At 41.7% G+C, this 26755-nt stretch overlaps 3 protein-coding genes across 6 annotated transcripts in view; all 3 read left to right on the top strand.

Annotated features, from left to right (window-relative positions):
* The first annotated feature begins 270 nt into the window (after positions 1 to 270).
* On the top strand, positions 271 to 2840 carry znrd2 (zinc ribbon domain containing 2). The gene is made up of 4 exons (XM_042432181.1): positions 271 to 439; positions 874 to 1025; positions 1121 to 1205; positions 1413 to 2840. Exons 1-4 carry the CDS (start codon positions 424 to 426, stop codon positions 1850 to 1852), a joined length of 693 nt encoding a protein of 230 aa, XP_042288115.1. The 5' UTR covers positions 271 to 423; the 3' UTR covers positions 1853 to 2840.
* A 745-nt stretch (positions 2841 to 3585) lies between these two features.
* On the top strand, positions 3586 to 7086 carry fam89b (family with sequence similarity 89 member B). Its single transcript, XM_042432182.1, has 3 exons — positions 3586 to 3983; positions 4109 to 4373; positions 5128 to 7086. The coding sequence occupies exons 2-3, from the start codon at positions 4116 to 4118 to the stop codon at positions 5407 to 5409; spliced, it is 540 nt and encodes a 179-aa protein (XP_042288116.1). The 5' UTR covers positions 3586 to 3983; positions 4109 to 4115; the 3' UTR covers positions 5410 to 7086.
* Positions 7087 to 8593: 1507 nt separating this feature from the next.
* Positions 8594 to 26755, top strand: part of ehbp1l1b (EH domain binding protein 1-like 1b) — a 28636-nt gene continuing 10474 nt past the window's right edge. The window contains exons 1-10 of one of the 4 annotated variants that reach the window (XM_042431953.1): positions 8594 to 9179; positions 12963 to 13020; positions 13126 to 13221; positions 13651 to 13704; positions 14534 to 14712; positions 14925 to 15043; positions 19006 to 19062; positions 19175 to 19312; positions 19515 to 19772; positions 19983 to 20172. In XM_042431953.1, the coding sequence (XP_042287887.1) occupies positions 9076 to 9179; positions 12963 to 13020; positions 13126 to 13221; positions 13651 to 13704; positions 14534 to 14712; positions 14925 to 15043; positions 19006 to 19062; positions 19175 to 19312; positions 19515 to 19772; positions 19983 to 20172 (1253 nt within the window). In that variant the 5' untranslated portion in view covers positions 8594 to 9075. The remainder of the gene's footprint in view (positions 9180 to 12962; positions 13021 to 13125; positions 13222 to 13650; positions 13705 to 14533; positions 14713 to 14924; positions 15044 to 19005; positions 19063 to 19174; positions 19313 to 19514; positions 19773 to 19982; positions 20173 to 26755) is intronic. The other 3 variants (XM_042431954.1, XM_042431955.1, XM_042431956.1) reach the window with 3 other exon arrangements.

Raw genomic sequence — 26755 nt, 5'->3', positions numbered from 1 at the left:
TCTGTATTTAAGAAGACTCGAAACTAGCGATTGAGACCATAAACTCATCAGGAAGGTGTTTAATGAGAAGTAGGGTCATTTTCTCATAGACCTTCATACAATCGGGACTTCTTTTTGCAACTAATGGAGTCGCCCCCTACTGGCCATTAGAAAGAATGCAGGTTTCAGGCACTTCCGCATTGGCTTCAATTTTCAGACCCGGAGCTACCATGGATTTATTACCAAAGAACTTGCACTGATGTGCTTCTTTACTCTTTGGTAGTATCCGCTTGGTTTTAGTGGAGGACTATTTCATGACCAGTTTTTCACCGGCAGAGGGCAACGACTCTCCTGAACCTTCCTTGGGCACACGAAGAAGACGACGTCGACTACGCTTGACGACTCTGACGTCATCGCGCAAAACGTGTGTACTGCTGAAGCAACATGGCTATGAATGGAGGTTTGTGAACTTACGCGATAGCGAGCTAACTTTGACATTTCACCAATTTACTTGTACTGTCGAAAAAGAACTATTTTTGGCGCACGTATAGGCATAGTTTCTCGTATGTAGTTCTGCTGTTATCTCATTAAGATTTGTCGTCGCCACCATGTAGCTTGATACCGTTAGCTGACGTTAGCCCGGTTGATTTGCTAACTAGCTTGTCATCATTCCCTAGCAGAGCAGTTCGGCAGTATTAATTACTTTTAAAATCAACACAGTGTGGATACAAGTGTTGTACGAAAACCTGAAAACGTCTTATAAAACTTAATTAGTAAAATTTGGCAAATTCACAGCAAAAAACAACGAATTCTATGAGGTTAATAGTGCTCAGCAACAGTGTCTGTGCATATGCAATACATTTAATTAAATCGACACTTTGTTACTGACCCCAGATGACGAGGACTTTGAGTGGGAGCCCCCAACAGAAGCAGAGATGAAGGTGATCCAGGCTCGCAGGGAGCGACAAGACAAAATCAGTAAATTGATGGGAAACTACCTGCTCAAAGGATACAAGATGCTGGGAGACTGCTGTGCTGTGTGTGGGGTGAGTTTGTTAGGGTAGCAGTGCCTAAATACTGTACACACGATGTGAGTGGAGTAATATTTATGTGTTAAACTAAGTTTGTTTTGTGTTTCTAGACAATCCTCCTCCAGGACAGACAGCAGAAAAACTACTGTGTCTCATGTCAGGAGCTGGACTCTGATGTTGACAAGGACAACCCTGGTATACACAACTCACACACTCACATTTAATGCACACACATGATAAGTAAACCAGCTGTCTCATCTGTTGTGTCTTCTGCTCCATCTTCACATATTTTATTCTTTCTCCTCTCCTCCATCGCTGCTCCTCTTGCTTTGTCCCTTTTGTAAATTTTTATTTGCTCTTGTTCTCATGTCTCCCCTCCTTCTTCATCTCCAATCCTCTCAGCACTAAATGCGCAGGCAGCGTTGTCCCAGGTGAGAGAACGGCAGCTTGCAGCTCAGTCCCCTGCACCACCCCAGGCCCCTGAACTCAATGGAGGCCCCAGCAGCATTGTTCAGGCAAGTGGGTCAGTTCCTCAACCCAGACCAGAGCACTGTGAGGGGGCAGCTGCAGGGGGAAGAGCCATCCTGCCTCCACCTGCTGTACCCCCTCCTTCAACTCCTGCCCCCACCCCACCTTTGGCACCCACTCGCCCCCCAGTTTGTCCACAGAGGACTGCCCGCCAACCTGTGTTGGAAGAAGCTGAGGAAGCTGTTTTAACCAAACTTCGTTGGGCCACCAACCAGCTACAGAGCGCAGCCTCGCTGGAAGCAAGTATCCAGCTCTGCAGCCTAATCACCAGCTGTGCCAACTCACTGCGCAGCCTCAAGGAGCTCAGCCAATAACCATCGTGTACTGGCTGAAACAATTATACTGGGAACGCTGTTTCTACTTGCTTCTGTCTTGGAATACTGACTCTGGTTTGCTGCTTTGCAGCATCTCTCTTTGACTGAATCTTTGCATAGAGCTGAATTCAAAATTGGTCAGAAAATGCACTTGAAATAGGATTAAAATATCAAAGTGCACAGGTTGCTCTTGAGTTAACAAACCTATAATGGGCTGTCAGAAATATCATGTTACATGGTTTCATAATATGTTGAAGTACAAATGTTTGAACATTTGTTTTTGTTGATTTGTAAGTTATGTTATACAATGATAAGAACTGAACACTTGTCAGTGCACATTCATTGTCGTTAATCTTAAATCATCTAGCCATTAAATTCCCTAAATTTGGTGGACATATTTCCATAAAATTAGCTTCAGTAAATCAAAAATGGCCACAGTATAAACAGAATCACAAAAAATTTGAACATAAACTGAAATATGGACATGGTAGACCCCAGTGCACACATACCTGTATATTTGTGTCTGCACAAGCAAGAGTGTCTGTGCTGATGTACAACATACTACTAAATTGTAAGTCACCAGTTTAAATGTATAGACCTTTGCAGTGTTGTTAAACACAACGGCCCTCTGATCACAGAGAAACATAGGTGCATTTTTCTGTTTGCTTTTCAGGTGGACACTCCAACGGATTCCTGTTGTCTCTGACTCTGTTGTGATGCAAAGATTGTCCTTGTTTGCTGGCAGTTTGAGGCTTTTATTGTAAATATTTTTGATGCATGATGGTCATGTGATTCAGTGATGCTCAGATGAGACAGAGCAACATTCAGAAGTCACGCTTATCATTCAGTATTCATTAAAAACATTTAGAGCAAATAAACGGTGCACTTCTGAACAATGCACTTCATATTAGAAAAAGCCAGCTTCAATGTTGTTCAAGGCAGTCAGTTTTCTAATTAAGTACCTGAATAAAGCTTTGCCTGTTTAGGAGTTCTGCAGTGTGTTTTCTTTCCACAAGAGGGCGCCAAATGCAAAGAGCAATGCCACGAAGTTTGTTAATCAGAAAATGCTGTACTATTAGTACCAATAAACATGTAAAATGCATTTGTGTTCAAAATGTGTCCAGTCAATTACAATTGCATCTGCAGTCATTATTATGCATCTTTAGTTGCTACCATTGTACAATTATTGGCCTGATTAAGATTGTTGATGCTCTCATTTACTTATTGTTTCTTTAATGTGGTTAATTTAAAGTCCCCCTCCAGTCAAAAATGTGTTTTGTTTGTTTTCTTGTTCCTTCAGTTGGATATTTGAGCTTCACTGTGCAGAATGAATTTCATTCATGTGCTGAAAGTGGAAAGTTTCTTTGAGCTCACCTTCAATCTGAGTTAAAAGGGTGCATGATTTGTGACGTCACAACTAATTTGGAGCCACAGGAGGGCCAGCATATAACTTCCACAAGTGTGGCGTGTAAACTTGAAGCCTCTGGTGCAAATACAAAGAGAATGGCCTTTTCAGTGAAGTTAGAGACATTTTGTATCCAGCAATTAAACTTTTGACAGGAAAAATATTTGCATAACGCATAGATTCTGTATTTTTCAATGAGGGAGGAGTATAATGTCATTTTAATCGTCTTTAACAAGGTAACTGAGCTTTTTTGTGTAAAAACATGTCCAACACAATTTATTATTCCGAGGAGAGGATTTTTATGCCCTAAAACATGTGTGGAGGGGATCTTTAACAATTTACATGTCTACCTAATCATGGCATTGTAAAAGCTATCAGTGTTGGACAGCCGGAGCGCATCTCTTTATGTTGTAGCAGCTCAGCAGCGATCCAGTGCAATCAGACAAACCACTGTCCAACACCAAATACAGACTGGCGGGGCGTGGCGCGGTGACTGCCGGGCGGAGCCGAGAGATGTCGGTGAACTCTCCTACACAAAGGAAAAGCAAAACAAAGCCAGGAAGCCTGCCATTACCCCGACATTCGTGGCTTCTGCTGTAACTCGCTCACATCCAGAAAACAGGAACACACTGATTCGCTTTTGTCTTTAAGGAGCCAATTTCCAAGACTTGAGACAGCGCTTTGTTCTGCTGCTGGGAAAGAGGAAAATACCACCTATGGGTGATGGTGAGTCAGCATTAGACTGTACGTGCATTTGTAATTGATCGTCTTTCCTGGGAGACCCTTGCAGGTAATGCAAAACGCGCATGTAAACTGTAGCTTTCCTGCTGAGTTTACTATCCACCGTGCAGCGTTGCGATGAACGGGAGTCTGTGCGGCGCGGCTGACTGTCAGGTGGGCGGTGTCTTCTCGGTAGAGGGGCTGCCACCGCTGCCCAAGGGCCTGAGCGGCATCCTGAACTCCAGCGGCGGGTCGTGGCGGGACATCGAGAAGGTCCACAGCAAGAGAGCGCGCATCCAGGCCGACATCAGCCGGGGCGGCGGGGACGCGCCGCGCTGCGGTCAGGGCAAACCGGGCGGACTGGACGCGGCTCTGGCTCTGCTACGGAAAGAGATGGTAAGATGGTTTACTCACATACAATACATGTCTGTGTAAATGTATTAATAGCACAAATATGTCCAATACTCTGCTGTAAAAACCTTTGAAATGGCCCTGTTCTGTTTCCACAAATCTGCAAGTATTTTAATCAGTGTTTGTTCAGTTTGTCATGAAGCTGTTAACATGTGTATCAAAGGACGGGTTCACAATTTTTCAAGTCTGTCTTAGAACAATAGTCAGGTGTACAAATGAGCACTGAGCATCTTGCTGTAATCATTCCTCCTGTTCACACTGGCCATTAGAAGATAGTCTCCATATGTGCTTACAATGTTTATAGTCCTAGTTTTTAACGAAAATGTAGACTTTTTAAAAGTTAAAAGGTTTCATCCAGCTGAGTTGGTCAATTAAAGAGGATATTTTCCACAGTTACAATCTTTTTATTTAAAAAAATCCCTCTTTGTGTCTCCACAGACAGTGTTTACCTGCTCAGCTACAGTATAGTCGTAACAAAAAGAGATGAATGTGACACCAATATGACAGTAACTTTGACAGATATTGACCTGATTTGACTAACACAAACTCCTAAAACTTCATATTAGCTCCAAATAAGCTTTTAAATACATTTCATGCACTTACATTGAAAGTGCATTGTGAAAGGATTTCTTAATGGACAGTAAAATTCAACTGTCACTCTAAATTTTCTCCTTAGTTTCCCCATTCATTGTATCATCCTCGGTAACTAGAACAGATATTTTGTGTTTGTGTACAACAGGTGGGTCTGCGTCAGCTCGACATGTCTCTGCTGTGCCAGCTGTGGTCTCTCCATGAGTCCATCCAGGAGTACAAGGGCTCCTCGTTTCTGTCTGAGGGTTCGTTCAGTGCTGATAATGGATACTCTGAGGAAGAGGAGGAGGAGGAGGATGAAGTAGAGGAGGAGGATGAGGAGGAGAAAGGGATTCCCTCACAGCAGCCCTCTTCCTCGTCTTTGCGCCTGCCAGCACCCAACAGCAACTCCAGAGACCAGTGGATCAAAGACTCCTTTCAGATTCCTTGATATTTTATACTTTATATGTGATGGAAGATTCAGAAACATGGTTCATGCACTTTGCGCTGTGAGGACACCATGACTATATTTTCTCAACAATCATGTCTCTTTAACTTAAGGCCCCGTTTTCTATAGTTTTTATTGTCTAGATAATGTGTCCAGATAGTATATCCACATTTTTTTACTCTTTGCAAATCAGTGCTTGTTTGATAGAAATCTAATTGCACTTTTCAACCAAAAACAACTTTATTTAACAATCCATTGATGTGATTGGAAATGTTTTTGGAGGAACTTGTAACATAATTAGTGACATACTGTATGTGGCTTATGCAAATGCATCCATTTGCACTTGAAGGTCTTTTGATTCAGATTCAGTGTTTACTGGTCACACTTTGATAGCAATCTGATTAGTTCAAGATGCTTGAAGTGCCTACAGTAGGGCCTGATACGGTGACAGTTCTCTCCATATAGTGTTGTAATAGTCTGGATTCATGGGGATACACCACACTTTTTGTCATTACATGTTTTCTCCACATACACTACACGTCAGTATTGCTTGGTAATGTGAATTACCAGGGTTTTTTTTACCAGGACTATTTTACTTGTTTTTAAACTTTTTAAACTCTCTCTTTTCACTACTGTGCAGTTTTTCTGGCCATGGGCAAATTAAACTAAAGCAAGTCAATGGCTTTGTAATACGGGCAGTTGACAGTAATATGTAAACGTTTCCTTCCTGGATGTTGTGTGCCGTAGCAGAAATGATGCCAGCTAGAAGAGAAAAAATCAAGTGAGAACAGATGTTATCTGCTTTTACCTCTTAATTGCGTCAGCTACATGCTACTACATGCTGTTTGGTGCTGTGCACCAAATAGCACTGAACATGAGCTGGGTGGGTTATTTCTATAGCAATTATTGTGATGACTATAAATGGAGGTGTGGGGTGAAATGAGGCCAGTTTGATAACATCTGATACCTGTTTGTAGTTTCCTGATCATTCCAGACTTTTCAGATTCTGTCTTATGACAGTTTTTTTTTACAGTATTAGTGGCCATTTAGTGTCTTGAGGCGCTGTCAATCAATCATCTGTATTCTCTTTCAAAATCAACTGAATTGATGTGAAGCTTCAATTCAAAAGTATCACATCTTTCAGACCCAACGATTGTTTTGAAAATTATTTTTAGCTTGTTAGTCTGTGAAACCAGACATTAATAAATCCTCCTTTTGATTTATAAGATACAAAAATGCATGCATAGTAACTTGTATGAATATTTTTGTATTAATTATTGGATGAATTTGCCTCATCTTGAGACTTCACAAGCCCAAACTCATAAAAGACTTGAAGATCTGTTGTGATTCTGCACTGAGGTCTTGGATGTAGACACATTAAGCTGTCTTTAATTGCTCATAAGTCATGAGCTTTTTCCAGTATTTTTGTCAGTAGGTAGCATTTAAATGAAAGCAGCTCCTTAATATACTATTAATCAATATCATTCCAATCAGTTCAGTATTTTTGAAATAGTGAGCTCCTTTGAATCAGTGTTTTGTTTATAACTCCTCAGATTGAGAACTTTACAAGGAATCTGTCAGTGGTTTGACAAAGCCATGAAATTACTTTATGTAACTTTGTTTAGTGTCTTTATCATTTTTGTATCTAAATCTTAAAATAAAACCACAGTGTATACCACAGACATGTTCAGTGTCCCTGTATTTGAATTAAATGCAATCAGAAGTTGATATTGCAAAATATGACCAACAGGGGACACGCTGTCTCCTCGAGAGATAGAGAGAGCGCTCTCTTTCCTCCTGCTGGCCTTCTTACAACAACATGTTGAAACTAGCACAAGGAAAACCATTTGCTGCAAAGAGAGCAACAGGAGTGATGTTTGAGTAGAAAGTCCCATGCTGCTCTCTATTTATAATCAACATATGTTGTAGATATTGTTAGCCTGTCTCTGTCTCTCTGACATTTTAAGTGTAGACGAGTGTGTCCACCTCATCACGGCACAATTCATGACGGACAGGATTATCAAACAAATGCAAATGTGGATTTTTAACTGACTGATACTCTTAAATTTCTTTCTTCTAACCGGTTATCTCTCTTTATTTTTACATGTCACACCACACAGTTAGTATTGTTAGTGTAATACAATGAGTGATTATTAAAATAAATAACATCAGGCTGGAGGTCAGCTGGAAAGGACAATAAGGTGCTAGTGGGGGTAGCTGTAATACAATGAATGGTGAGATCAGTCCTTAAAGGGAGGAAATAGCCCAAAGTTGAGAAAAACAAATGTAAGAACACATTGAGGCAAGAAGCAACACCAGAAGCATTTTTATTTTGCTATTGAAGGGTCAGTGTTGGATCAAACGCACGACATATGGTGGAGTAGTTAGTAAGGTGGTCAGTACAAAGCAAGCTGCAAACGGTCTGAGTTACATTTCAAGAGGGCGGAGGACAACACATGTTATTAGGTATGTATGAGTGTGCATGTTTGGGGAGTGAGGTACTGTGAGAAATAATTCACTGTTGAACATTGGACCCACAGTGTAATATTAGACCAACTCTGAGTCATGAGAGAGTTGTTCCCCCTGCTGCTGCCCCACACTCCTCCACCCCAGCTGCCTCTGTCCATCCATCCATCCCTATTCCCTACCTAAAAATACACTCCTGCTCTCACTGAGGAAAATCCCAGTGCCTTGACCTAGCTTGAACACACACACACACACACACAGATTGAAGTCCATTGGCCCTCTCCATGGAAACTATTCCTCTGCAGTTAACTAGATGAAACACACTTCTCTGGTGTGTCCAGAATGACGCAGCTGAAACTCAGGAAGTGACTTGTACTCAGTAAAAAAAAATGCTTTATGTATTCCATGGAACAGCACTGTAGGGCTCCCATGAAATCTTGCATGGTTATAAGCCTGTGGAGCTGATTAAGTACAATAGTCACTCTCAGATAAGCCTGTTTCAGTGATAGACAGTCAGGATCAAAGTCTACTGTACAGGTAATGAGTGGGACTGTTACCTCAGTGCCTTCACAAGGAGCAAGATAAAGACCTTTGCATAGTGCTGCATCACCAGTGACCAACCTTTGCATATCTCTCTCTCTCTCTCTGTCTCTCTCTCTCTGCCTGTCTCTCTGTCACTGAAGGGAAGAGGGAGGGTGAACTAATTCTAGAGGACCTACAGTATATTACAACAACCCCAGGCTTGACTGAGCTGTGCTGTCTCCATGTGGATTACTGCCACACACACACACAGAGAGAGAGAGAAAGCGATAGAGAGAGACAAGTTGTCAATGAGAGCTACAGCAGTTGTTTGGCTGGAACTTTAGATTCACATTAAGCTTTTATAGCCTGTTTTAATGAGAGAGAGAGAAGGGCGGAATCGGTTCCTCTTTGCTGTTGGATTTATCGCCAGTTCTAGTGTAGCTACAGCTCTTTCTGCTTCGTACATAGCGGCATTTCTCACTTTCCTGTGCGTGAGTCAACTTATCGCCAATGAGCGCAAGTCGCAGCTTGTGCGAGGTTCAGCAGCCGCAGCAGTAGCAGCAGAGGACCTTTTAAGGAACGGAGACAGCGGACAAAGTTGGATTATTATTGCTGTGCGGGGGAGTGCGTGATCTCCTTCTTTTTCCCTCTTTGTTACATTGCATTTCATCAGAGGAAGTTATGACTTCGGTATGGAAAAGACTTCAGCGAGTTGGTAAAAAGGCTTCAAAGTTTCAGTTTGTTGCGTCTTACCAGGAACTCATCTTGGAGTGTACCAAGAAATGGTGAGTTTGAAGATATGTTTCTGCCCTGAGAGCGTTTTTGTCACAGTGTGAGTTGTAAACAACCTCCAGAAAGGGGCTGTTTAGTATGTTATTACCTACAATAATGCTTCATTATGGCCATGTTCATTCTCATGTTGTGGGTCTTTCCGCTACTCTGAGATGAGGGCGTCCCTCATGTGTGTGAGCTGTTCCGGTGTCTGTATGTGTGTCTGTGTGCGTCAGAGAGGCATCAGTCAGTACGCAGCTCATCATTAGGATCATTGACCTGTAAGGGCTCATGTTTTACTTTAGCAGTCTGTTAAAGAGGCAATGTAATATCAAAATAAGTCTAATGAAGGTGACATTTTGGTCACAGTTGTGCAGTCTCTGCAAACCTAATATTGACATACATGACAACAATATGATTAGGGCTGCAATGATTATTTTCATTATTGATTATTATTTTCTCGATTAATCGATTGGGTGTTTGGTCTATAAACTGAAAATAGTGAAAAGTGTCCTTTTGTCTCGACCAATAGTCCTCAACCCAAAGTTATTGAATTTACTGTCATAGAAAACTAAAAAAAACTGTAAAATATTCACATTTGAGAAGCTGAAATCAAAGAATCTGGACATTTTTTCTTATAATCAATTATCAAAATAGTTATAGAGTAGTTTTCTCTCGATTGGCTAATCAATTAATCAACTAATCGTCGCAGCTCTAAATATGACACTCTATAGTCATGCAGTGTTGTTATTGTCTTTGTTTGTTGGTCACTTCCTGTCTAATTTGACCAAGTGCCTGTGTGGTGCAATTTGAGCTTTTAAGATTTACAGTTTTGATTTAACATCAATATGCAATAATTTGTCATTATAAGCACAACAGTAGACTCACTTGTCTCATTGTTTTTTCATTTCTGAGACGCAATCAAATTATTATGTAGCACTCAAGCTCTGTGGGGCTTTTCCCACTAGTGCAATTTCCTGTTATCCAAAACATTTGGGAGATGGCCAGGTGATACAGCATGGACCATGATTCAGCCCTGACATACAGTGACATAACATTGCAATTAAAATAAATTGACAATTAGTGTTTTAGGGTCGTTTTTGGAGCCAGTTTGTGCTAACTTCTATCAGTACAATAAGTAAGTTAATCTTCAAACATACATTTTAATATTCTCAACTGATTTCTATTATGGAAAAGTTTAACTCGTACCTTTAAACTTTTGCGCACGTAACAGTTCGGCCCACATTGCACCTTCTTATCTGTGAAGATTACATTAAAGGGTGGAATAATCGTGTAAGCAGCATGTCAGCAGCATGATAAGAAACATATATCTGTTCTTTGCTGTAGTGACTGAAGGCTTGCAGCAATAAAGTTTCAGAGTTTGATTGACAGCAAAGGCCTTGTGTCACCCGGCCTTCCTAAAAGGGACACAAAGAAGGGCAAAGAAAGGGTGATTTAGAAACAGCGACAACTCCCTCATGCAGTATGATGAAATCAAAGTTAATAAGCGTTCACCAGTGTCTTGTTCAGACATTGAGGCAAAAGTCAGAAACCACAGAGCGAGAGAGAGATAGATAGAGAGAGAGAGAGAGAGAAAGAGAGAGAGAGGAGGGAGGAGGAGAGGAAAGGAGGAAGTGAGGAAAGACAGGAGAATAATCCAAAGTTTCAGCCATGTTACCTCTGATGTGTCTTGTTTCTAAAAAGGAAATCAGCTATTAGATACAATGTGAACTGTATCAAGTGTCAGGCGTTACTGATATTTTAAGATCACATCAAACATCAGAGGCAGGAAATGAACCCTTGCATGTGGGAGGTCACATGTTAGTGTACAAGTGTGATTTGAATGTGAGTGTTTGGGGTTTGTTCTAATTTAGTGCTATGATTTGAGACCATTGGCTGTCTTAGAGACACGTCACCACACAGACTTGTTGCTGAGATGCAGACTTAGAGTTTGCATGATAAAGACGTATTTCAATGCAACTTTCCTGCTAAAATTACAACTATAATGTGTGAGACATGATAAGACTAAATTATTCCTTAGGCTCTGTTAGATGTTAGATCCCTTTTGTATTTATTAAATTATTCAGGCACTAGATGAACAAGGCCTCCTGAGAGAAATTCTCCATCCCAAGGTTTTTGAGTAATAATAATACAGAGGGGGCAAAGATAAGAAGGCCAGCACTTTGTACAAGAGTCAGAAAACAATGTTGAGAGAGACAGTATAGTTTCACAGACACAATTAAAGACTTAGCAACAGGACTACTTCCAGAGTAACACAAAAAAATGCTTCATGTGACAAAAAAGTTTAGGTTATTGAGGAAGTACGTCATTTGACTGAGGAAGTCAGTCAAATGAGTAAATATCTGTGACCTCTCCTGTTTTAACACTATACATATCACAATGATTTAAAAGTTAAAAACTGTTGGACATCATCCAGTCAGCTGTAGGATAAAACTACAGTCTGCTGAATAACAAAACACCAACCACAATGCTATAGTATGTGTGTGACTAGACTGTATGACATCACTAATGTTTGCCACCTATCACAGCCTTCTGCTACTTCACATTGTTACTGAGCTCACTGGTACAGTACATGTTTCTGTGTCTTTGTGTTTCACATCACACTATTGTCAGCATTTGTGCTGTTCTTTTCTTCCTCCCCCCTCTTCTTACCCTCCACTCTGTGCCTGTCAGTCTATTTCTGATGTCACTCCTGACCCCCTAACACACATACCACATAAACACATGCACACACCGCTAAAAAAAACACATACAGTATACACACATAATCCTCTTTGCTCTACTCACACTGAAACATGAGACAATATCCTGCAGCTATAAACTATTAATATTCAAAAGAATATCCTTACTGTAGGTATTGAAACGGTTGTAAAGATAATATATTTTGAGGTTAGATGAGTACTATCAAACTATACTAGTACTATTATTATGATGTACAGTACTGGTGAATGATTTAGGCTCTATGTGTTGAAGTGTGTATACGCTAAGGAAAAAGGGGGTTCCTTCTTCCTGTCAAGAGGCACACCTCACATTCAGATAGACACAAGTCACATGACTCTGCAGCTTCCTGTTTCACTTCCCGTGCCACAGAGGACTTAGAAAATACAATGGCATCATGTTACCAACACACACATACACAAATATACTGGTACACACCGTACTTACACACACACACATCGTGTAGCCTAATCACAGATAAACAGCTGCCTACACACACACATACGCGCTGTATTACATGCTATATTACATCTTTACAAATGCATATATATACATTTACATATATATATATATATAAAGATGTAAGTACAGTACAGTGTGTATGTGTGTGTGCAGGCAGGTGTTTATCTGTGATAAGGCTACATTATGTGTGTGTGTAAGTATGGTGTGTGCCTGTATATATACAGATAGACAAATGAAAACTTGTTTATACCATGTGCCCACAGCCAAAGCACACATACACACACACTCACATTAGTGCCTTGTCTTTGACTACAAGGCATCATTATCCAGCAGTGTTAGTCATAAGACCTTGTATTAGACCATTTGTATAATATCCTCTTTGTTTGGAGACATAATTTCATTAAGTTTTTCAGTTTCAGTGTCCAGTCTTCCTTTTTTTTACAGTTCCTAAGCTTAATAGTTTTCAAACTTGCAGAGGCTTTTTTAAGTCTTGTCCTCACTGTAGAGTATGTAATAAATATAATTGTCAAGTGCAGTAACGGCATGAGGAAAGATGTCATTTCTGTGTTTTGATGTATGTTTGTGTGTTTCCGTAGGCAACCAGACAAGCTGAGGGTGGTTTGGACCAGGAGGAACAGACGCATGTGTTCCAAGGTAAAACTACTGAAACACCACAAACATGCACACACACACAGAAACACACACACACACACACACACACACACACACAGTCTCACTGACATGTTTTTTGTTGTGCAGCTCCACAGTTGGCAGCCTGGAATCAAGAACCCTTACAGGGGCATGGTGGTGTGGCCCGTCCCAGAGAACATCGACATCTCCGTCACACTATTCAAGGTACAGCGCCAGGATACACTATTTACACTATACACATACAGACAGGTGACATATGAATGGACAAAACTAAATAAATGAGTGGAGTAATATAACAACAGGGTACATGACGTCACTGAATGGTCCGATGAATGTGACATTTACACTATGTTTTTGAACCAGCATGTTAGTCAGCATTCTCCACCACCAAATGAGGGACTATTTTTTTTTGAAGAACGATGTTCATACCTTCAATAGAGACTTGGAGAATCTATGTCAAGCAACACTGTAACAGTTCTCATAGTGGCCCAATAATACTTAGTATTGATTTTTTCTTTAATTTGAAACTCATTTACACACAGACACACAGGCAGATGTATGGATTCTTGTATTGATGCAAGCACAGAGGATGTTCAACTAAGTGAATCATATTGTTTGTTCTCGTCTCTTCAGGATGCCAATGCTGATGAGTTTGAGGACAAAGAGTGGACATTTGTCATTGAGGGTGTAAGTATCTCTTGACTACTTCTCTAACTTCTCTCACAGTTACCATAGCAGAAAATTAATCAAATTATTTTGTTAATAAAATTACTAAACTTCTAAAAAAAATCTTACATATTGTTGTAAGAATGAGACTCAGTTTACAAAGTAGAAAAAATATGCATCAAAATACAGAACACACAGTATATTCACCAGAAAAACATTGTTGATGCGTCATGATGCTTTAAAGGGGAGATAACATGTTTTTTATGATTTTCTGTTATTTTTATACTGTTATAATGTTGGATGTCTATGTTAAACATGGTCAAAGTTCTCAAACTTGAGGTGAACATATGTAAAAATGTTCCGGGCTTCAGCCTGCTCTGAACACTGTGTTTACAAATTCTACCTCTACTTCCTCCTCGTGATGACATCAGATTGTTTGCACATGACCACAAACAATGTTGTTTGGATGTTCGGATTTGAGAAGTTGACATTTTGAGTAAGAACAAGAAAAAGAAGTGCGATCCAACTACTACTGTTCGTTAACGGAGAATCCAGAGCCACCAGAAGTCTGAGGCAGCTTCCAGGAGCTGGCCAATCAGAACAGAGTGGGCTCATCGAGGGGAGGAGCTAAAACGTCCTGTTTCAGACAGAGGCTGAACTGAGGGGCTGCATAAAGAGCCAGTATAAGATAAATAAGAAGTTTTTTAACTGTAAATCATGCAAAGATATTCCAATAGAGCCCCACAATATGAATATAGACATGGAAATGTGCATGATACGTCCCCTTTAAATTGATGCAATTAAAAATACTGTTCATTATGACTTATCTTTGTATATTGTACATGTGCAGGAGAACAAGGGGCATCGTAAGGTGCTGGCATCAGCTGACATCAACCTGAAACGGTTTGCCAGCCCCACACCGACCCAGACGGACCTGACACTGACGCTGAAGCCGCTGTCTGTCAAAGTGGTGGAAGCCACACTCAAGCTGTCACTGTCGTGTGTCTTTGTCCGTGAGGGGAAAGCCACGTGAGTAGTAAATTTTAGTTTGTTCTTGATGGCTAAATGATAGCCGTCTCACATGCTTATCCTCTAAAAATATCACAGCAATTATCTGTCTGTAAGAGATGATGTCATGTTGAGTGTTATCTTAACCAGTAGTACTATTTATTCCAGTTTTGAAAACTTCTCCCAAATTCTTGACAGACTGTTGGCATTTGTGTTTTCCGTTTGTTCCTCAGTGATGAAGACATGCAGAGTCTGGCTAGCCTGATGAGTGTGAAACCCACCGATATCGGCAACCTAGACGACTTCAACGAGAGCGATGAAGAGGAGGACAAAAAGTCTGTCACTGCTACAGGTAGGAAGACTTAAACGCAACACTGTTTCTTCTCTCTTATCCTCACTGTGAATAATTTCCACTCTGACATTTCTTCGCCTTCTTTTTCCTCTATTATTACTGTCACTTTTTCCCCTTCTACTCTTTTTTTTCTTTTCTGGCCGCTGCAGTAGTTCCACACACTCTTACCCGCCCAAATCGCCCCGCTCCCCCTCCGCCTGACAAGAGAAACTCTACTGGACCCACTTTTCCAGCCTCAGGTAGCTTCCTCTTGCCCTGCCTTTCACTCACTCTTTCCAAAGACTAGAGGGTATGAACTCTGTCTGTCTGTCTGTCTATTTCTCGCTCTCTCTCTCTGTCATTTGGGAGCTGTTTATTCCACAGTATTTCACACACTCATGTCATTTGTTCTGCAGTCCTTGCCCACTTGACCGGACAGTTCTTTGCATACCACATATTTCTCATCTGGACATTAAATGCTGTTGAGAGTCATGTGATGCTAGGCTAATGTCACTGATGTACTGAAGTTTGTTCGGAGGCATGAAAAGCTCCAGCTGCATCATGGCACATAGAGGTTATTATGTCCAGAGAGATATTACTGTCACAGCATGAAAAAGGAGAAAATCAAGTGGAAACAAAACTCAAATGACCATAACTCTGACATGGAACGACTTTTCTCAGTGGTCTTTTTTTAGAATGAATGAAATTACATGTTCATGTTTCTTTTTAAATGTTATTGTCACATCTATATCACTATATGAACACTATAGCAGTAAACAGCAGTAGCACTAGTTACTCACACCAAACGATACTTCTGATAATATAGATACTGTATAAACATGTTCTCTACAAAACCATTTCCTCATTTAAGAAAACAGCCAGACTTCTAAGATTTTAAATGTTTTCTGAACACAAGCAACCGTAAAAGAACTGCTTTAATCAAATTGTTTAAAATTGGCAGATTATTGATTTAAATTGGGGACTGTCTGACCAGACATTATGCGCCAACCTCTGGTACTTGACAGTTTTTGATGGGAAATTTTTTTACAAAAACCAAGTTAAAGGATAAGTTCACAATTTTCCAAGTCTTTCTTAAAACAATAGGTTTTAAGGTGCCCATATGAACATTGAAATTGTTTTTTCTTGGTGTAATCATTCCTCCTGTTCATATTGACCATTAACAGATCCCTTCCTAATGTGAGTGACAGATGACAAAATCCACAAGCCTCCCTCTGTGCCAAAATGTATTTAAAAGTTTATCTGAAGCTAATATGAAGCTTCAGTCATCCAAATTAGTAAAATCAAGTAGATATCTTTCGAAGTTACAGTCTTTTTAGTGCCAAAGTCCCTGTTTATGTTACTATACTTCCACTGCAGCTGAACAGGAAAACACTGTCCGTCGAGACACAAAGAGACTAAAAAGACTGTAACTGTGGAAGATATCCATTTTGTCTAACTAGGATGACTGAAGCCTCATATTAGCTCCAGACAAACTTTTAAATACATTTTTGCACAAAATGAGGAATGTGGATTTTGACCCCATCACTTACATTGAAAGTGTATTTGGAGAGGATCTTTTAATAGCCAGTATGAACAGGAGGAATGATTACAGCAAACAAAACCTCTTTTATTGTTCATTTGGGCATCTGGCTGTTGTTTTATCACAGACTTGACAAAAAGAGAACCGATCCTTTAAGATCCCTTATGAAAAAAAATTAATTGGCGCACATTGTAGACATAGACAATAGTAAATGGGTTATAAATCTGAAAATCCAGCTCCTTTATATACTCAACCAACATTATGCTTTTCTGACCTCATACTCATCCAGTCTGTATAGTCATTCGTCACTGTTAACAATCTCAGTTCCATATTTTGTTTGTTTGTGGTATCTTTCAAACAAGCGAGGCATGTGATTTAAGGAACTTCATGACAACAGCACAATTAAGCATCATGGGATCCCAACAGTAATCTAATTTTCAGCATCATTTCATTGTCATTCTCAATTCATTCCTTGTGTCTTCTCATCATTTCTTCCTCTGCAAAAACTTACTCTCACTGATCCATCCAATCATCCTTCCATCCATCCAGATCTTGCCGTCCACTCCCGCCCTCCTCTACCCATCGCTCCTCGCCCCTCGCCCCGTCGCTCCCGACACCCTTTCACCACCGCCCCTGTCCAGTCAGAAATCCAACCTTCACCTGCCCCCTCCCCTCAGCCCTCACCCAGGTCCAAGCATAAAAAATCAACCAACCCCGTTCTTCCTGAGGCTCATACTTCATCTGACCCACTAACTAATCCTCCATCACCTAAAAGCTGCCAGGTCACAGCAGCTATACTTCCCTCTTCAAGCCAGAGTTCCTCCTCTGTCCTGCCTCTCTCTGATGTTTCTCCTGCATCACCTAAATCCTCCTCTGAAGAGTCCCCATCTGCTTCAGCTCCCTCCCATCCTCACCCTCCATCTCCAAAGCACTCTGAACCCATTTCTCCTCCCAAACTTCCCTCCCCTGAGACTATCATAACATCATCCTCCATGGCTTCCCAAACACCTTCTCTCACTGTATCCACTACTCTGACCCATAAGACCATCTCTACTGCCTCCCAGCCTCCTCCCCCCAAGCCCACCCTATCCTCTGACCCCCCATCTGCTCACCCTCCACTCACCAGGACCCTCTCTCAGCCTCCCTCTCTGCCCAGAATCTTCCAGTCAGGCTCAGGAAAAGGTATCAGCAGGCTGGCTGGCAGACAGACATGCTGCATGCTTTCCACTAAGTGCTTCCTTATGTGTGGTGGTCTGGTTTGTTTTCCACATGACTCACCTTAATGCCGTTGTTACTGTAGAGGGTTGCATGGTTTGTTTTGAGGAAGATGTATGCATGAACTGTGACACCAGTGAGTTAAACATCTGAATGTTTAGTCGATAGTGCAGTGCCTCAGGAAGTTGGCAATTTAGTGTCTCTTTGTTGCCAAGAGGAAGACTGTAACTGTAGCTGTATCCCAAGTTTAATGGCCACTTAGTCTGTTAGAATTGTCTCAGTTTTGACTCGTGTTCCACTTTACTTAAATCAGATTTTCTTGTGAATTAAGCCATAGTACTTACAAGTCCAGGAGGCAGGGAAAACATTGAAGGAATGTTTATTTAAAGACTTACAACACCATCGGGGAGGTGAATCTTATCCAAAAGTTACACATCATTATGGGCTTAAAGTTCTCTTGTTATTAAAACAACGTTACACCATATAATTACATAATGTGTTGTTACACAATATAACACAGTCAAAAGCTTGTTTTGATCCATGCTTGTAGACTTCTCTTCTGTACATCTTACTAGCACCACATTGTTCCTAAACTTCTGTACATACTAAAACTGCTGTATAGCATTATCACCCGTTGTAAATAAGAAAAATGTATTTATTATAACACATTAGCATTTCATAAAAAAACAACATAACCATAGCATAGTCCACCCTTAATTAACTATTCCAAATACACATAAAAGTATTGTATGCACTTAAATTATGTCGAAATATATAACACATGATAAACATAGACAATACAAATACTTAACCTGCTCTTACAGTAACTCCTCTTCTTACTGTTCAAATCCTTGCATTAATACCCAGAGGAGATTGACTTGCAAAATACACTCTTTTCGAATTAGTGGACATCAGATTCACCTTCATTAATGATATTGTTTTAACAGGGTTTTGATTACATTGACAACACTAATTTCTAGACTGCTACAATATACCAAATGGAGCCAAACCGAGGAGCTCACTGGTGAGACTACAGCAAAGACAAACATCTGTTTGTTCTCGACAGATATAGGTTACCTCTGTGGTGTGATACAACTAGTAAAATGCGTAAAATTAGCTGTTCCTCTTTCACTTTTTTCCTCTCCTCTCACCACTCACTGCCCTCTTTGTACTCCTTTTCTGTTCATCTCTCCTCTCCCCACACCTCATCTGCTCTCCTCTCTCTCAGCTCCTGTTTTACATCAACGGCGCCCCCCAGAGGTTCAAACTGCAGATGAAGTCTCTGGTCTGTTGACGCTTATCTATCACTGATGTTCTTTTCAAATCTTTAAAAAAAAAAGTTTCTTTCTTGTCTTTTCTGCTCAAAATGTCTTTGCATCGTTTCTTGTCTCTGCTAGGCCGTTCTCATATTTTCAGACCTCAGATTGTCAAGTCATTCGCCCGCCCTACCTCTCCCTCACCTTTTTCCACTGATGCCCCTCCTCTTGCGTCTGCACCACCTCTCCCCGAATCTCAACCATCTAGCTCAGAGTCAGGTAACAAATGTAAAAAAAAAAAAGAGTATGGTAACTCTGCTGTCCTTCCATAGTCACTACACCTATCCTTCGCTCTCGCTTCTCCATTTTTCTCTGTTTCTCTGTGCTGTTCATTTCCCAACCTTTCTCCCTTGTCTTCCCTCCCATAACTTCACTTCTTTTCATTTCATCTCTTTTGCTTTCACTGTTCTGCTATCCTCAGGTGCTGAGGGGGCATGGCTGACGTCAGTCTCCGCTCTGATTAGTGGTGACATCACCCCTGTCCCACTGTTGAGTAGTCCTGACCTCGATGCTCTTTGTGACCCAGAGGCTCCAACCCTTCCTACCTCTCTTCCATGCTCCTCACCCCCTCGCTCGTCTTCTCTTTCCAACGCTGCTTTTTTCTCCTCCCCTCTCGCTGTCACTCAGCCCCCCACCTCTCCCTCTGCTCTTCCTGCTCAGATCAGCTCATGCCAGTCAGGTACACCGGCCAACTACTCAAATATCACCCATCAGTATTTATTACAGCCTCTAGTGATCTCAAAGACAGTAGCAGCAAGGTTTTTTGACATAAAAATGTCTGATTTGGAACCGGTTCTCTTGTTCAAAATGATCACACTGTCTTTCCAGTTTTCCATTTATCACTCACAGTTTCTAATTGTTTTGTTGACCTTGTTTTTGTCCTTTGTAGGGTCAACGTTCCCCTTCAACCAAGGAAACAAGGACAAAAGCTCTGTTGCCAAGGAAGCGACTCCAAGCGCTCTCAGCCGAGGCGAGGGATCTCCTCAAAATAACCAGGCAGTGGCTAATACCAAAATATCCAACCAGCCAATCAGACCAGCAGCCACCACAGAAAACAAAGCTGAACCAAGAAGGATCAGGTGAGGTCATGGAATTATACTACATGAGTGTATAAATTCAGATTGCTTGGTTTGAGATGTTACAGATATGTTTAGCCTCAAAGTGCTGTTTGGGAGAAACAGAGGCGTCCTGAAGACTGATGGCAGTCCTAACAGAGCTCAAGAGAAACATAAGATAACAAAATGAGTTTTCTCCTGAGAAGCTCAGATTCTTCTTCTTGTTCTTGTGTTCTTCTCAAGTTTTCTTAAGAAGAATAGACTTATGAAATCAAGCATAGCAAGCACATCTTTATCTTTATGTATGAGATAGGCTGCATGCTTGATATTGCATGATTTCTTGAAGGAACAGATTGACATTTTGAAAAATATGCTTAATTGCTTTCTTACAGAGTTAAAAGATCGATACCACTTTCATATCTGCACATATGTAGCTGCAAGTTAGCTTAGCGTAGCATAAAGACTGGAAATAGGTGGAAACAGCTAACTCAGCTCTGTCGTAATCTAACAAAATTTGCCTTCCAGCAACTCAAAACTCAGTAATATTCGTCATATCTTGTTTGTTTAATCCACACAAAATCCAGAAAGTCACTGCACCAGCCCAAGAAATAGTCCCACACAACCAAACAAACAAGATAAAACCTGTTAATTAGTGAGTATTAGAGGTGCTGGTTTGCTACCTTTGGACAGAGCCAGGCTAGCCGTTTCCTCCTGTTTCCGGGCTTCATGCTAAGCTAAGCTAACTGTCTGCTGGCTGGAGACAGAGTGGAATCGATCTTGTCGTCTAACTCTCAGCCAAAAAGTGCGCATATGTCTCTAAATGTTAAACTATTCCTGTTGAGTCTGTACAAGAACTGTTAAGTTGCACAGCAGTAGATATCCAAAGTTAATTCATGTCTCCATGCAACTGATGATATGGTTGTCCATCAGTTTATCTTTAAAGGCGCTTCAGAGTGCATCACAGATTGGGAAGAAAAATTACATCCTCCTCAAATGACTTTGTTATTTTATTTTTTCTAATCATATTACTTAGAACCATTAGATATTTTGCATAATAGGGAATGCAGCAATGTACAATTCCATAATAAGGACTCTTTAGTATCGATCAGCACCTTATCGAACTCATTATGCTCCAAATGACGCCAAGATAACCCACCTCACTGCTGGCTGCGAACCTGTTTACAACTGCTGACACGTGTGGTTGAATAACAGTTTCTCCATGTTTGCTGATCAAGGATTGTTCAAGGATTCCTGGTTGCTTTGTGCTTGGTGTGTGTGCTTCCTTGATGCTAACATGTGCTAACAGTCGCAGAGTGTTTTGTACCCTGCCTCCTGTTGCACTCACCTTCCAAGACATGGCCTTAAAGCAATTAGCAAGTGTGTAGTCCGCTTTCTGGTCCGCTTGTCAACCCCCTCATCACCTCCCGCACGCTCAGCCTTGTGAAATTTCACCCACCAGCTGTGAATTTACATCTCTCGAGCCTGATCTCCGGTATTTCTGTCCCCAGTCCTACCCAATCCCCTTCAGAGCTGATCATAGCCCCACCCCCTCCGTGGCCCTTCTCCTGCTGTGAAAGCTCCACCTCCCAGCAGCCCTCCGCTAATGTTGTGGCAGCGTTTATCACTCCTAAGCAGCCAAATGATAAGGGGGAAATTGATTTGAAAAGGCCAACTAATGAGACGAAGAGTATAATTAGTCCCGTTAAGACTGAAAAGCCTCCCCTGGTAAAGCCTGAGCCAGATCCTGACTTTGATGACATCATCTTTGAGTCATTTAACCAGAGACAACAATCAGGTGGCTTGTTTCTGGAAGAGGATGACTCTAAGCAGGATACTATCAAACGGTGTCCTCCGGGGTGAGTATTTATAATCACAGATAAAATCAAGATCAAAAACATTAAAAAGTAAAAAAAATGTGATCTGATGGCGCTTATAATGGTAAAATACACACACACACACACACACACACACATACACACACTTGGGATTAAGGAATATTGTTTATCTGTTCTGCAGTCTTGAACAGAAAACCAATGAAAAGGCCTCTGCGGAAAAGCTGTCACTGACAGAGCAGTTAGATGGAGCGGCGATGAAGAAGGAGGAGATGATGAAGGCAGAGCAGAAGAAGAGGGAGAAAGAAATTCAAGAGAAGCAAGAGGAAGAAAAGAGGAGGAAAGAGGAAGAGCAGAGAGAAAAGCAGGAGCAAGAGAAGAGGAGAAAACATGAGGAAGAGAAAAAGAGACTGTTAGAGGAGGAGAAGAAGAGATTCTTACAGGAAGCTGAGGAGAGGGAGAGGGTGAAGGAAAGAAGGAAACTTGAAGAGGAGAGACTTCTGAAGGAGAAGAGAGATAGACAGGAGAAGCAGAGGGAGGAAGAGGAGAAGAGGAAGCGGGATGAGGAGGAGAGGAGGCAAAGAGAGCAGGAGAAGAAACTCCTGGAGGTGGAGGAAGAAAAGAAACTCAGGAGGGAGGAGGAGACGAGACTTGAGAGAGAGAGATGCATGAGGAAGATGAAAGAGGAGGAGGAGAAAAGGAAGGAGGAGAGGAGAGTGTTTGAGGAGCAAAAGAGGAAGCGGGAGGAAGAGACGCGGAAGTTGGAGGAGAGACACTTGAAGGAGGAAAAAGAGAAGGAGCAGCAAAAAATGAAAGAGGAGGAGGAGAAGAGAAAGAGGATGGAGGAGGATGAGAAAAAGAAAAATGAGGCAGAGAAGGAGAGGAAGAAGAGAGAAGAGGAGGAGAGGAGGAAAGATGAAGAGAGGAAGAAAAAGGAGGCAGAAGAGGAGACAAAGAGGAGGGAGGAGGAGGAAAAGAGAGTCAAAGAAGCAGAGGAGAAAAGACAGAGGGAAGCAGAAGAAAAGGAGAGAGCACTCAAAGAGGAGAAGGAGAGGGAGGAGAAAGAAAAGATGGAGACGAGGAAAAAAGAAGAGGAGGAGAAAAGACGTGAGGAGGTGGAGGAAGAGAGGAGGAGGAAAGAGAGGCTTTTGAAGGAGCAGAAAGAAAAGGAGAGGATGAGAAAGGAGGAGGAAGAGAGGAAGAAGATAGAAGCGGAGGAGAAAAGAAAGAGAGAGGAGAAAGAGAAAACAGAAAGGAGAATGAAGGAGGAAGAAGACCGGAAAAAGAGAGAGGAAGAAGAGAAAAACAAGCGTCTGCAAGAGAAGGAAGAGATGGAAAGAAGAAAGAAGGAGGAGGAAGAAAGGAGCAGTCTGGAGGCCAACAGATCAGATGAGGACAAGCAGAAGATGAGGACTCTGGTTTCACCTGCGTCTTTGCCAGTTTCTCAACCAGAGACACACACCGACGTCCCTCCACCCAGCTCCACACTCACACCACCCCTCGGTTTCAAACACTCCCCCGCTGCACCTAAAGATGCAACACAACCCCGACTTACCGCTCCCCACTTCCCTCCTCTGGACAAAAACAGCGTTACATCTGAGCAGCTGCCCTCCCAAAGTCCCAGCCAATCACAATCCAGAGAGAAGACCACTCCATCAGTTATTAAACAAAGCTCTGCCTCTATAAACTCCAATGAGCGGTGAGTTACAGCACTGAAATAAAACATTGGGTGTTGTCGGTGTTGACTGCTCTCTGCCATCTGCTTTCTTAATCAGCAAATAAAACCAATCAATCAATCAGTATAAGCCTTAAAAACTTGTACTGATTCAAACACCAGCCTTTGTTTCTTTGTTCTATATTGCGGCACTAGAGTGACATTTCTATATTATCTCTGCTATTGTGTGATTTTTCTCTGCTCATCTGAGACTTTATCGATGATCTTTTTGGTTTGTGTTTTGTTTGATTATGTCTTTCCTCCTCACCCTTTCTCATTTCCACTCAACACTTTTTGATGTACCTCTTTTTCTCCCCATTATTCCAGTATGGGGCAACCTCGTTCTCTCATAAATGAAGGTTCATTGTCAAACATTGTTGTCCCAGAAAAGAAAATATCAGCCCCATGTACTCCACCTGGCATCCGTTCAGGCTCTTCCACAGTTCAGCCCTCTGCTTGGGATAAACCAATCACATTAGAGGTCTTGACCCTGGTGCCACCTCCAGAGAGGCTGTGTGATGCAGAGATTCCTCTGTGGAAAGTGCTAGAAGGGAGAAGTGGGAAAGATACACCTGAAAAAATCTCTGCCAAGGAGGGTGCAAAACCTTTGTGCAGAGGGTAAGGATGGATGAGGGGGCGTCTGTCTGTCTGCTTCTCTGCTTTATCTTTCTTTCTGACTGTCTGTGTTTGTTCGTCTGCCTCGCTTATAGTCTGGCTTCGTATTGATGTAGTAGGTAGCGAATCTAAATTTGCTTTTTCATGTGTTTTTTTCCTCTCTTCTAGCCCACACACAGAAGATGCAGCTGAGGAGCACCAGCCAAAAGACACAGAAACGCATCACATAGTCCCAGCCCCTGCTCAACCCGGTGCACCACCAGCTGAAGAGGAACCCAAAGAGCCAGAGGGACCCAAAGTGGAACCAGCAACCTCACTCGACGTTTCCCCCAAACCAGGCGATGAGCGCATGGCTCTGGCACTAGAGCCGCTGCTGCCCTCAAAACCAGAAGCAGCACTGCGGCCTGAACCGCTTTTCCAGCCATCAGGAAAACCCCAACAGGAGGGAGCAGATGAGGAGAAACCAGCCGACAGCATGGCTGGTGGTCAGGAGAGTCTCATCGACAATAAGGAGCCAGTGTGCGAGGCCGAAAAGCAGCTGTGGGCGACTGTGGAGGAGACCACAGCGGAGACAGGAGTGGAAAGTAGTGAGAACACTGAGGAGAAGAATGAGAAGGAGAAGGAGGAGGAGGAGGAGGAGGAGGGTGGTGTAATAGGGGGGTGAGTCAGTGACGGTTCCTTGCAGACTTTGCAGCATGATGTGTCTGTTTTTTGCTTTCAAGCCAGGCACCACATACAAACACACACGCACTCACACATGCACACATACTGACTAACGTTCCTCTGTGGTGCTGTAGTCTAACCATTGTTCACTCGATAGCAGCTATTAACCTCATCTGATGCTGTTCTCTTCATCTCAGCCTCTGTCTATGCTGTTCAAATGAAAAAAAATGCTTTTTTGTGTGTTTATGTGTGTGTGTGCTAGTCCCCACAAACGTGCACATACACAAGCAAATGAACGTGTTACAGAGCAGCAGACGGAGGGGCCTGCTGGCTTCATGTCAGCGGTAGTGGGGGTGTTGTACAAAGGGTGAGTCTCCCTGCCTGCTTGTCCATTAGATTGTTTGCTTATGTGTTAAGCAGCTACAGTTTGTATATTGCCACCAGCTATTGGTAACTACCAGTTGATAACTTGGTAATGAATATCCCTGTAAATGTTGCAGAAAACATGCATTAAATACAAAAAACAAGGCATTATTATCATCAAATATAACCTCAGAGGAGGGATAACTTATCACAACAATAACTGATGATAGTGTAATGTAATAATAATATGGAGTTTAGAGTTATTGCATTACAAGTTATTGTTAAAATAGTATTACATTTTAACTTATAATCATTAAATAATCATTATTGCATCAGAAGTTATTAAATAAGTTTTTAACAGTTAGAAAGTTATGTCTCTTATGCATTTAAAATGAACAGGCAATGTTGTAGTATGTTTTTACAGTATTAAAATTACACATCATTCATTTTATTTGGTTGAGACATTTAATTTATCTATTTATGGAGACGTTTTATGACATTCCTTTGAGTTATTACTTCATCTGCATGGCATCTACACAGTTATTCTGTTCTGTAATGATTAAGGCCGTGGGAAACCTTCAGTGCAGTGCTGAAAGAATTTAGTGTTTATTAACTGCTCTGTATAAAAACTATAAAATCCTTCATCCTTCATCTACCATGTCAAACACATTATCCTATCAGTGCCACTGGTTGATCCCAGTGTTTTGGATATTTGGTTATAATCCACTCAGTGAACTGTTGCAAACATTCTCTGAGCTGGTATGAGCTCTCATCTGCATGGCATAAGAAAATGTTTTATCTCTTCATAGTCATGCCAGAGATGATGTAAATGCCAGTAAGCTGGAGTATGTTGTGCGTTGGGTAGGAAACTAAGCGTAGGGTGGTTCTCTGTAACCAACAATAAATATTTTCCCAGTGTGCTTTCGCACAGCACTTTGGACAGGCACCAAAACAAAGTCTGAAAAGGACCCACTTAATCAAGCATGCTGTCTGGCATTCTGTCACATTGTTCAAAGCCTGTTGCGGTCAATATGCGGGTCATTTTAGGGTGAACTCTGTCTCAGAGTTGTCCTGTCCCTCATGTCTGTCCCATAGCTATGAGACAGTGGCCTCCATCTTGCAGACAACTGGATCAACTGATGCGGGTCAACCACACCCCTCTGCAGACCAACCGTGCCTCCTTATCAGTAAAGAAGATCGGCCATGTTTACAAGAAGCAGATGCAGAGATGCTGTATTCCTCTGAGCCAGATGATGATTGGCTGATTCCCATTGGTGTGGACATTTCGCCACCCACAGCTTTCTCTGACACAACAGAAAACCAGATAATTAGTGAACAGAAGTTCTCTAAGATTGACTTATCTCTGAAACCAGAGTGCTTACCCTCAGAGGAGACACATGGGCTAAGTCTGGTGGAGAGT

Source organism: Thunnus maccoyii, chromosome 13, assembly GCF_910596095.1.
Source record: "Thunnus maccoyii chromosome 13, fThuMac1.1, whole genome shotgun sequence".
Taxonomy (NCBI): Eukaryota; Metazoa; Chordata; class Actinopteri; order Scombriformes; family Scombridae; genus Thunnus; species Thunnus maccoyii.
This window is presented reverse-complemented; position numbering and strand designations above follow the sequence as displayed.

Bases quoted from the DNA above. Each gene is read 5' to 3' on its own strand.
- fam89b (XM_042432182.1), top strand. From the start codon at position 4,116: ATGAACGGGAGTCTGTGCGGCGCGGCTGACTGTCAGGTGGGCGGTGTC. The intron at 4,374-5,127 runs GTAAGATGGTTT...TGTGTACAACAG, and splicing joins CTCTGCTACGGAAAGAGATG to GTGGGTCTGCGTCAGCTCGA.
- znrd2 (XM_042432181.1), top strand. The intron at 1,026-1,120 runs GTGAGTTTGTTA...TTGTGTTTCTAG, and splicing joins ACTGCTGTGCTGTGTGTGGG to ACAATCCTCCTCCAGGACAG. The intron at 1,206-1,412 runs GTATACACAACT...CAATCCTCTCAG, and splicing joins TGTTGACAAGGACAACCCTG to CACTAAATGCGCAGGCAGCG.